The sequence below is a fragment of the Ursus maritimus genome, unplaced genomic scaffold (assembly GCF_017311325.1).
Source record: "Ursus maritimus isolate PB19 unplaced genomic scaffold, ASM1731132v1 scaffold_7, whole genome shotgun sequence".
Lineage (NCBI taxonomy): Eukaryota > Metazoa > Chordata > Mammalia > Carnivora > Ursidae > Ursus > Ursus maritimus.
This window is the reverse complement of record NW_024426885.1, coordinates 51,766,762-51,778,298: the sequence shown is the minus strand read 5'-3', so window position 1 is coordinate 51,778,298 and position 11,537 is coordinate 51,766,762. Positions and strand designations below refer to the sequence as shown.

Below are 11,537 nucleotides of genomic sequence, written 5' to 3'. Positions count from 1 at the left end.
CATTCATTCCTGCTGGGCCTAGCACTTCCCAGGAAGTGGCCGGCTGAGCCGAACTGCGCATGCGTCACACGCACAACGGGCGTAGAACCTCGTCCGCTCGCGACTCACCGCAGGGCGGGGTCTGGTGCTGCCGGCAGGAGTTGCGGGGGGTGGGGGCAGCTGCCAGTGGACATGGCGGCGGGCCGTAGCAGGGCTGTGCTTGCTGTCCTTGGAGTGCTTAGTGTTTGTGCGGTCAACGGCTCTGGGCCCGTGGCTGAGGGAGAGACCGGCGGGGAGGCGGGGTGGACGGAGCCGTGGGATGGTGCGGTTTTCCGACCGCCCTCAGCGCTGGGCGCGGTGGGGGTGGCGCGCAGTCCGGGGACCCGGCGGCTAGGGAGGGAGGTGGCGGTGGACTTGCCGGTGCTGCTGTGGTGGAGCCCAGGGCTATTTCCCCACTTCCCGGTCGACTCGGAGCGCATCGAGTGCGCGCGCGGTGCGTGCGTGGCGTCCCGGGACCGACGGGTGCGGGGGCACACGCGGACGCGCGCGCTGCTCTTCTACGGTACTGACTTTCGCGCGTCTGAGGCGCCGCTGCCGCGCCTGGCACATCAGAGCTGGGCGCTCCTGCACGAGGAGTCGCCCCTCAACAACTTCGTGCTGAGCCACGGTCCGGGCATCCGCCTCTTCAATCTCACTGCCACCTTCAGCCGCCATTCGGACTACCCGCTGCCGCTGCAGTGGCTGCCCGGGATCGCCTACCTGCGCCGCGCGGCGCCCCCGCTACAGGAGCGCGCGGAGTGGCGCCGCCGCGGCTACGCGCCGCTGCTCTATCTGCAGTCCCACTGCGACGTGCCTGCGGACCGGGACCGCTACGTGCGCGAGCTGATGCGCTACATCCCGGTGGGTGGGGCCGGGGCGGGGCTGGGGGGCGAGGGGGCGCGTGCGGCTGAGGCCAGGACCCCTGGTGTCCCGGCCGACGTGCAGCACCCGCTTGACCGCCGTACTCTACCCCGCTCAGGTGGACTCCTATGGGAAATGCCTGCAAAATCGGGAGCTGCCCACTCCGCGTTTACAGGACACAGCCACAGCCACCACCGAGGATCCAGAGCTCCTGGCCTTCTTGTCTCGCTATAAGTTCCACTTGGCCCTCGAAAATGCCATCTGTGATGACTACATGACAGAAAAACTGTGGCGCCCCATGCATCTCGGGGCTGTGCCGGTGTATCGCGGCTCTCCCTCTGTGAGGGACTGGATGCCCAACAATCACTCCATCATCCTCATTGATGACTTTGAGTCACCTCAGAAGTTGGCAGAATTTATTGACTTTCTGGACAAGAATGATGAGGAATACATGAAATACCTGGCATATAAGCAACCGGGGGGCATCACCAACCAGTTCCTTCTGGATAGTCTGAAGCATCGGGAGTGGGGAGTGAATGATCCTTTACTGCCTAACTACCTCAATGGCTTCGAGTGTTTCGTCTGTGACTACGAACTGGCTCGGCTGGAGGCCGAGAAAGCCCACGCAGCCTCTCCTGGGGACATCCCTGGTCCTGAACCTCACATTGCCCAGCCCTCACACATGGACTGCCCAGTGCCCACGCCTGGCTTTGGCAGTGTGGAAGAGATTCCCGATAATGACAGGTAAGGATAACCGGGGTCCTGTGGCCATCAAATCGAATGATTGAACTTGCTCGCTGTGGGCAGTGAACTAGTACTAGGTGCTGAGGGTATTGTTGTATAAGGAAATTATGACATGGGCTTACTCTGTCTTCAAGGTGTCAAGAGTCCAGTTGGGGAGATAAGACAAACTGATGCAAAATATAGTAAAAGATGCAAAATATAATTCAGGGCAACAACATGAAGATCAGCTTATGAGAGCAGTGTTTGCAATAGTGATTCAAAAAAGGCTTCAACCAGAGCAGAAGGGGTCTGTTCAGAGGAAGTGATGAGAGAGAGACAAAGTTGGGTGGATAAACTGGGGCCAGGCTATACATAGCCTCAACACCAGGCTCAGGAGTTGGACCCTCCTGAAAATCAACTCAGCTGTTTCTTTAGCATCTTCTAAAGGGTGGGGGTGGGGATGGGGATGGGTATTTTGAGAGAGGTTTGTCTGCAGTAGGGTTTACATCTGTTAACCTGGCATAATTATTAATAGCCCCTCCTTTCACTCTTAAAAGTACCCTGGTTTGGATGATAAATTATATGTTCGCCCTAAACAAAATAGAAGGACTGCTTTCAATAGATAATAATGAACAATGGTGGGAGTGTGAATTGGAAGAGAAGTGAGGAAGCTGCTGCAGTAAGTGGCAGAAGTTGGTGCATTGGGAAACAAGGTCAGCGTGGGAGGTGGAGTGGGAAAATGTTGAAGCCACTTGCAGCAAACCACATCTGTTTCGGGAGAGGTGAATAGAAGATTATTAAGCTTAGGAAAGCAAAGGTGCTAGAATGGCCTGCAGAGACCTACTTGCACAGTGGATGGCAGCAGAGGGCTGTTTATAGACACTCTGGCAGAGTTTAGTTCTGGGAAGAGTCCTCCATCTAGTATCTAATTTTGTATCTGGTTTATGCTGAAAATAATATTATGATTTACTAGAAGGAAAGTGTAAAACATTAAAAAAAGAAAATGTTTTATCTAGACATTGGACAGCACTGAACTTTCATTTTGATTATGAAATAAAGGTGTAGCTTATAAGGTAAACGTCTGAAGAGGCTCCCTGACTTTTCTTACAGAGACTTCTGGTTCCATAGTCTGGCCCTTGCCCTGCCTTCCTCTGAACTCCTTGACGTTTGGGAACCCAGAGCGAGCAAGTCAGGAGGTTTAACTCATTGGGGGTGGGATGTGTGATAGATACATGTTTGCAGCTTACTGTCACCTGTACTACTACTAGATTTACTTCACATTTCCTTCCCTTCAAAGCAGAGCCCTATCCCAGCCAGAGACTACCGTTTCTGCTTAAGATTTCTTTGACCCCATTCAGAGAAGGCAGGACTCATAGCTGTGCAGAGGTTCCATAATCCAACTCCCACTTTGATGTTTCAGCTGGAAGGAGATGTGGCTGCAAGATTATTGGCAAGGTCTGGACCAGGGGGAAGCTCTCACTGCCATGATCCACAACAATGAAACAAAGCAGATGAAATTTTGGGATTACCTACACGAGATCTTCATGAAAAGGAACCAAAATCTCTAATTACCCTTGCAAGAGCCTTTAACTTGGTAGAGTTAAGGAGATGGAAGTCCTTATTCTACAATGGGACATGAGGGGCATCTGCTGCGCAACCTTAATGAACACTGTCTTATCCTGAGTTCAAGGAATTCCAGTTATGTCCACTGATATTTTATCCTAACGATGTGTATCCAGTGTCTCACCTTGTGGTAATCAGGCCTGTCCTCAAGGAGAGATGGAGGCCTCCAGTTCTTGGATTAGTGGGAAGCAAAAGCCTGAAACACCCACTTGTTTCAAATTGCTGATGGAACAGAATTTTAAAAGAACTGCATCTTTCTCTAGCCATTTCATCCTCTCAACTATGATTAGAACACCTTGGTACTTGTCTAAGAATGAGGTAAGATGGGTTAGGTTTAGGGTCTTAAAACTTTGACACTATTCCTTAAACTCTTCATTATTCAGTACCTTTCCTAATCTCTTTTCCTCATCTCCTGCTTTATAAACTGTTATCTTGGTGGTGAAGCAGAACTCCTGGTGGGTTGTATTCTGGTTCTTGGAGTTGTATTTTTTATATCATTTACTTGCCTTTGATGTCAATCTTTTTACTTTAAATGGATTTTTCTTTCCTGGTTTTACACAAATATCTGATGAAGATGCATTAGCCTTGCCACCACCCCCACATTCATCCCCTGCATTAAACTGGCTATAGATTTGACAGCTTTGTTTACCACTGGTTTTTTGGTTTTTTTTTTAAGAGCATATCTCTAATTCCTTCTCATCTCTTGAACAAAAAGATTCAATGGCTAATATATGCCATGTCAATTTAATGAATTGTTCTGCTCTACTTTAGGTTAGAGATAGAGACTATGGCTGGAAATGATGAGTGTATATATATGTAATTCATATATATATATATATATATATATATATATATATATATATATATATATATAAATGATTTTGAGATGTTAAAATAGACCAATGCGAATCAAATTGCACATTTTTATAGGTCTTTGGTCTCTTCTGTCTACCTAATGAACTCTTCCCTCTATTTTATTATTTTCATATGCTACAAAAGTCTCATTTTCCCCAGAGTCATGAAAATTATTTTGGAAAAAACAGCCCAGCAATATAGTTGTAGTAATTACCTCATATTATGTAGCATTTTTCACTTTACGTGGGATGAATATTCCAACTTCATTCATTCTATTACCACTATCCATCTGTACAACTTTATAGTACTTACTGAGACTACATATTGATGGAGCCCACCTAAGGTCCTAACCTCAAGGGGAGGTGAGGCAAGAGATAGCCACAAGTGGCTGGCTAAATAAAAAGCTGTTAGGCAGATTTTGGGGTATAGCCAAACCCTTTTATTGCTGTGGTTTGAAAATAAAGCTTAATGGGCAGGGAGATCATTAGCTTTTTCTGGGCCAGTGGAACAAGAAAGAATACTTTGGACTTCAGCGCTACTCTGGTTGTAATGTAGTATTAATGAATTATCACTAGAGAAGTTCCATAGCCTATCAGTTTATCTGTTTGTAAATTAACGTATGTACTTCTATATATACATACCCACACTAATTTACAACAAGATGTGTGTATGTGTATGTTTGTATGTTAGATGCTTCAACAAGTAGGGTCCCACCCTTAATATTGTGACATCTGAGGATGTGGCCAAGGAAAGCTGTAATTTGGGCTGGATTTCACTTCCAGGGTGGTTCTTTTTCCATTTTACTTTTTAGGAAAAAAGATACCCTTCCCAACATTAATGGAAAGTTTGCTTAACCTGTTTGGGTTTGTGCAGAAAAGAACAAGAGGGGAAGATGGATCTTCAAACATACTTATATTAAAATAGTAGCAAGCTACAAAAGAAGTCAAATTCAGGACTCTGATTTCTGAACTTGCAATCTATTTAAATGCAGGTGCTGATTTATAGTGCAAAATACATATTATCCAAGTGCAAACTAAGGTTAGCAATCAAGTTTCATTATGTGCAATAAAAAGGGTAAGTGCAAAGTGTATAATCATTCTTACCTCTCCTAATTACACCAGTTCACACTGGCATTCCTTTAGCACTTTTATGCACAAAGTGGGCCAGTTGTTTATGAATGATTGTGGCTGGAGACTCATGCCTGCTTTGTGGACAGTGCTTCCCACACTTTCTCCTGTAATCCTATCACCATAAAAGTATTCATAAAAGAGCATCATAAACCACTTGCTACATTTCCACAAGAGAAAGCAGAACCAATATGAAGAGAAAGCAAACAATGTGAATTTTCTCTGGTTTGAGTCCCACTTGCTCTGTAAACAGCAACAGGCTCAAGATTATTGTTGGTAGAAGTGTCTGATTAGGAATCAGTTTTATTTGTGCTCCTGCGGTGGCGAAAGAGCATGGGACTGATGCCTTTATTACTCCATGTGTTGCAATTTTCTATTTTCTCAGGTTTCATTTTGTATAATAAATGACTTCTTTCTAAACAGTGTCTTCTGCTTGGTTATATTTCTGGGCTGAGTATGATACACTTGGAGACTTGGAAAAATATGTCAAAACATTTGTTCATTTAACAAGTATTTATGGTTACTATTCTAGGTACTGGGGATTCAGTAAGATAGGGTCCCCTCTCATGGTGCTTACATTTTAAATGGGTGTTGCTGGTAAGCAAGGCTGTAAACAAACAACAAATGAACAATTCAGACTGTGATATATGCTATGAAAAAATATAACAGCTTGATGGTGGGGACATGGGGGCATCAGGGAAGGCCTCTCTGACCGGAACTGAGACGCAACAGAAGAAAAAGAAACAGTCATGCAGAGATCAATGGGAAGATTAAACATCTTTGATAAATGATTTTAACTTTAGTACAGTACATTTTACACAACCAAATATTGCTCCTCCAAGATAGTCCTTATGAACTAAAAGCTGTTCAAGTTATGCTTTCATTACCAGAAACATTTCTTGAAGCTCATTTCTAAATGCCCTGACAATTCTTGGCACATCTTTGAGTTTTGTAAAACAGCTAAAAGTCACTTAGAACCAAGTCTGATGAAGCTAGGCATCACAACTGAAGGGTCAAGTCTATTTATAGGAATGATACCACCAAGTATCTTCACAGGATTGGAGAGAGGATTAAATTAGATGATAAATACCAAAGTATTTAAACCTCACCCTACCCAATAGATCATTACAAAGAAAAGCAAAGGATATATAGTAGGATATATAAGTAGTAGCAACTTTATTTTAAATATTTTATTTATTTATTTGACAGAGATAGAGACAGCCAGCGAGAAAGGGAACACAAACAGGGAGTGGGAGAGGAAGAAGCAGGCTCACAGCGGAGGAGCCTGATGTGAGGCTCGATCCCACAACGCAGGGATCACGCCCTGAGCTGAAGGCAGACGCTTAACGACTGTGCCACCCAGGCGCCCCAAATCTTTAAGTAGGCTCCACACCTCAAGGCAGGGCTTGAACTCACAACCCGCAGTTCAAGACCTGAGCTGAGATCAAGAGTGGGACGCTTAACTGACTGAGCCACCCAGGTGCCCCAGTAGTAGCAACTGTTCAAATAAGCCTAATTTTTCCTTACGGTTTTGGGGTGGTTTTAAAGGTAGTAAAATCCAACAGTTCTTGAAGACTTGTCAAAACAATAAGAATCTGTCCAAACCTAACATCTTAAAGTCTCATATTTTGATTCGCTCCCATCCTCTGCCCTTGCCCATGGCAATCACCCTCTAATTCAGCCAGCTACCACCATAAACGAGTGTCCTATTTATCGTGTTCTTTCCTGGATGTTCCTGGCCTAGCACAGCCCGGAAACTTCAGGGTCGGGAGCCCACAAAAGAGCGGTCTAGGTCAGCGCACGAGCCCCAAAGACTCTCCTCCTAACCTGCACACAGGTCTTAAACGACCGGTGGAGGATCCCAGCACCAGGCCTACTGAGCCAAGAGACCAGGCAGGCCTCCCAGCTTCCCTCAGGTTGCGCGCCTAGAAACTCGTCGAGCTCGTAGGGGTCACGCAAGGTCACGCACGGAGACGCAGAGCCTGCCGGGAGCTCGGTGCGCAATGGCGACGCCCAGCCTGCGGGGTCGCCTACCGCGGCTGGGAAATCCGCGGAAGCCTATACTGAAGCCCAACAAGCCCCTCATCCTAGCTAACCGTGTTGGGGAACGACGCCGGGAGAGGGGCGGTGAGCAGTCGGAGCCAGGGAGGCTCTAGAGCGGAAGCCGGAGGGATGCACGGGGCGACTGGGTGGGAGGGCCAGAAGGTAAGGGTTTCCTTGTGACTGAGGGTGCTCCCGTTTTGCTCCTCCAGAGGCGACTTGTGTCACAGAGATGTCGGTGATGATGGCGTGTTGGAAGCAGAATGAATTCCGCGACGAAGCGTGCAGAAAAGAGATCCAGGATTTCTTCGATTGTGCTTCGAGGGCTGAGGTGACAGAAGGCTCATAGGGTGCCCTTTTGGGAGGAGAATGGGGCAGGGATACAAGTAATTGTTCTGCTTTCCTCTTGTTAGGTGTTAGAAAGTAATTCTCATTCTAAAAAGGCGAGGAAAGTTGTGGAAGCGATTTCACTCATGCTAAAGTGGAAAAACTTATGTTTTGAAGGCATTGTGATCTTGAGTGATTTGTTTCACTGCTCTAAGCTTTAGCTATACCAGATGTAAAAGGAGGTTAACATTAATACCCACCTTACAGAATGCTGTGAATGTTAAATGAAGGAATGAATGGGAAAACCACTTTGTAAAATTTAAAGTGCTGCTCAAATAGACATTATTGTCTGAAATAGAGCTAAAGACAGTGAAGGGTAGGTTGTCTGGATTTTAGCCTAAAATTAATTGCTAGCTGGCATGGTAGCTTCAGGTCATACAGTCATCTGTAAGTTCCAAGTCACTTTTGAAAGGGGATTGAGTAGATGACACACATATTTCCAGGCTGGTTAACATATATTAATGTGCTTTGTGGCATTGTGAGAACTATTGGCCTAGGTCAGGATAAACTGTAGAGCTGTCATTTTTGTTTTTGTTCTGTCTTTTCAGGAAGCCCGAAAGGTGAGATCAATCCAGGACATGGGAGAATCTGGGAATTTACCCCCCAAGAAACTGAATAAGTTGTTACAGAGATTTCCTAACAAATCTCATGTCAGTTGAAAATGGAGAAGCATTTTCTATGACTGGACTGTAGCTACTGAGAACTATGCAGAGGTGTTTTAGAGACGTTTGCATTGCCATGCTCTATTTGAAAGGTGAAAGGCAAGACACCTGTTTCACCCTTTGGAATCATTGTCAGGGTGGAAGTTATGCTTTATCTTGAAATAAAATCCTCTGAAGAAAACTTGGCCTTTGTTATAGATTAGGTTCTCCCTCCATACTTGAATGCTTTATCTTCCCCGAGACTGGAAGTTCTTTGCTCCCTGATTTGCCCCAGGAGCAGGACAAATTTATTCTTGTTCTGCACTTGAAGTCCTTACACCATTTAGTACCCTTGCCTTTGGATGCAGTAAGGGAGTTGAAGTCTGTCTATGTGCAGAGGTGTTTCTTTTTTTTGTTTGTTTGTTTAAGATTTTATTTTTATTTATGTGACAGAGAGACAGCCAGCGAGAGAGGGAACACAGCAGGGGAGTGGGAGAGGAAGAAGCAGGCTCCCAGCAGAGGAGCCCGATGTGGGACTCGAGCCCGGAACGCTGGGATCACGCCCTGAGCTGAAGGCAGACACTTAATGACTGTGCTACCCAGGCGCCCCAGAGGTTTTTTTTTTTTTGCCATCATCTCTAAGTATTTAGGGACTGCCTATTTTGTGCATAGCCCCTGCAAGATGCTCCCAGAATAATCAGAAGTTTACAAATTGGTGACCAAAGTTACTGCAGTTGTATTTTATTTAGCCAACACAATTAAAAATTTCTTTTTAAATTAGATGACCACCTTCAGAAATAGGGAAAATGTCATTAAAAATCCACCTTGGAGCTTTCTATTAAAAAAAAAAAAAAAGGATCTGGCAACACAAATTTCTCATTCCTGCATGGCAATAATCAAGTAGAGCTGATTATCATTTGTCTCTATTCTCCAGGTGCCTGGCATTGGCCTCTCCCAAATGGTGAAACAAACGTATTTGCAATTATCTTCTTTGTGTATCACCTGTTCACTTCTTTCATTAAGTTATCTATACGTAGCTGCTGAAGGCATTAACTTCTGTGACCACTTGATATTAGAAACAATTGTATAGCATTTTATGTATACTCTGCCCTTTCAGGCATAACTAACTTAACCGTTCCTATATATGTTAGAGCATTAAATAGACAAAGGGGTCAGTGGGGTTTCTAAATCTCCAGTGGGATAATTATTCAGATAAAGAAGGGGACTTGCCTCCCTGACCCCTACAGCTACCTGTTCCTGTAGTCCTTATACCCCATGGGTATAGCACTGGGCAGTTGCCTGGTTCTGAGAGCTGAGGCTTTTAGCTGTAGGAAGAAGCTCGGTGCTTAGGCATTTTGGACTGGACTTAGGAGTCCTTAACCTAGGGTCAATAGATTCCCAGTAAGAGGTCAGTGGGCATGAATGGGAAACAAATTTTTATCTTTAGCCACAATTGAAATTTAGCATTTCAGTTAGGACTGAGGGAACCAAACCACAGTATCAGCAATACCTATGTGAAATCATATTTTCATATAGTAGGTTACAGATACCTCAATATCATACGCATCACTAGCTTCAAAATTATGGTAGTTATTACACTTGCTGATGGATTTTACTTAATGTGTAAATAAAGAAGTATTACTATGTTACAAATTTGTTTTATTATTTTTAAAATTGTATTTCGACATAATTGGTTTCCTTTGTAATTTTTATATTTTATTTTGTGCATTTACAAACAATCTGAGAAGGGTGTCTATAGAGACTTCACCAGGCTTCCAAAGAGTCCGTATGCACAAAAAAAGACCCAAAACATCTGAACTCAAAGGACCCACTGTCAAAACAGTACAACCATTTCCTGAAATCAAGTGCATTCTTTTCGCGGTGCTTCCCCGATGACACCCTGTGACAAGTCTGATGGAATGCAGGCTTCTGGACTACAACTCCCAGAAGGTGATGCGGCCCCAGGGCCTATCCGGAGTTAAAACAATAACTCCACCCAATAGTTCCGGTATTATCGCTTGACAGCCTACGATTCCCGGCATTCATGGCGGCTGTTTATTCCTTGGGGACATTATGGATGCCGGGTTATTGCTGGGATCTGTAGTCATTTCATATACCTCTGGGGGTTGGCTTCCTCTTACAGTATCTGAGGGTGGATTCGAGAAAAAAAAGGCAGGAAATGCAGCAATTAAACAAACAGGTCCTCTACATCTGCCCGTACCGGCTTCGGTTCCCAAGCGCGTGAGGGCGGAAGTGGTGGTGGCCGGCGCGGCCGGAAGTTCAGATCAGCTGATGGGGGAGGCGGCGCCGCAGCCGCCGAGAGGCCCCGGCTGCCGAGCGCTTCGTCCGGGCCCTGAGTCTCGGATAGTGGCCACGATCCCTGTTCGCACCTCGCAGTTGGGCGAGGCCCGGTTCCATACCCCTTCCAGGCTTGAGATCCTCGTCCGGCACGGCCGCCCTGAGCGCCCCGGCTACCCCCAGCCCCGGCTCGCCCCTCAGGCCCCGGGCCTCCCCTCAGCCCCCGGCCGGCGGCCCAGGCCCCGGATCCGCGGGGGGGGACCCGGCCCCGGGGGGTGCAGGCCCCATGGAGCTGATGTTCGCGGAATGGGAGGACGGAGAGCGCTTTTCATTCGAAGATTCGGACCGCTTTGAGGAGGATTCGCTCTGTTCCTTCATCTCCGAGGCCGAGAGCCTCTGCCAGAACTGGCGGGGATGGCGCAAACAGTCCGCGGGGCCCAATTCCCCCACTGGCGGCGGTGGCGGAGGTGGCAGTGGCGGTACCAGAATGCGAGGTGAGGGTGAGCGGAGGGGGAAGGGAGCGGGCTGGCTCTGCTCAGGCCTTGCTGAGCAGCTGTCCCTGCTCGGGAGCTGTCCCGGACCGCGAGCTGTCCCAAGCTCAGAACGGACTTCTGGACTCGCTTTTCCAGTCTTCCTGGGGTTGGCTTCTCCGCGCCCCCGTGTGTGTGTGTGTGTGTGTGAGAGAGAGAGAGAGAGAGGGCTGGGAAATCCTGGGTTGGATAGGGTTAGCGACAGAAGGTAGATCTTTTGTGGTTCATTTGCCTTAGAGATGGGGTAGGAGAAAAAACTCGTCGGACTTGGGAATACTCACCGAGTTCAGCCCGTGGCGAGCCAGAAAATAGAAGAGAAGGTGGGTAAGAGGTGGATTGTGAAGAAGGGACCACTTGAGGGTTGTCAACCCCTTTGCAGAGTGCATTGGGAGCTTCCTGTTAAGGGTGATGACAGTCTCTGATCCTGGCTACAC

The 11,537-nt window shown here is 46.7% G+C and overlaps 2 protein-coding genes and 1 long non-coding RNA gene across 3 annotated transcripts in view; 2 read left to right on the top strand and 1 right to left on the bottom strand.

Moving 5' to 3' along the window:
- Nucleotides 1–46: 46 nt before the first annotated feature.
- FUT11 (fucosyltransferase 11) lies at nucleotides 47–5,627 on the top strand. Its single transcript, XM_040624289.1, has 3 exons — nucleotides 47–879; nucleotides 998–1,623; nucleotides 3,023–5,627. The coding sequence occupies exons 1-3, from the start codon at nucleotides 172–174 to the stop codon at nucleotides 3,168–3,170; spliced, it is 1,482 nt and encodes a 493-aa protein (XP_040480223.1). The 5' UTR covers nucleotides 47–171; the 3' UTR covers nucleotides 3,171–5,627.
- Nucleotides 5,628–7,180: 1,553 nt separating this feature from the next.
- CHCHD1 (coiled-coil-helix-coiled-coil-helix domain containing 1) lies at nucleotides 7,181–8,477 on the top strand. The gene is made up of 3 exons (XM_008696055.2): nucleotides 7,181–7,334; nucleotides 7,460–7,578; nucleotides 8,183–8,477. The coding sequence occupies exons 1-3, from the start codon at nucleotides 7,211–7,213 to the stop codon at nucleotides 8,291–8,293; spliced, it is 354 nt and encodes a 117-aa protein (XP_008694277.1). The 5' UTR covers nucleotides 7,181–7,210; the 3' UTR covers nucleotides 8,294–8,477.
- Nucleotides 8,478–9,117: 640 nt separating this feature from the next.
- LOC121101215 overlaps nucleotides 9,118–11,537 on the bottom strand; it is a 2,864-nt gene continuing 444 nt past the window's right edge. Inside the window, exon 2 of the long non-coding RNA XR_005833163.1 lies at nucleotides 9,118–9,526. This is a non-coding gene — a long non-coding RNA (uncharacterized LOC121101215). The remainder of the gene's footprint in view (nucleotides 9,527–11,537) is intronic.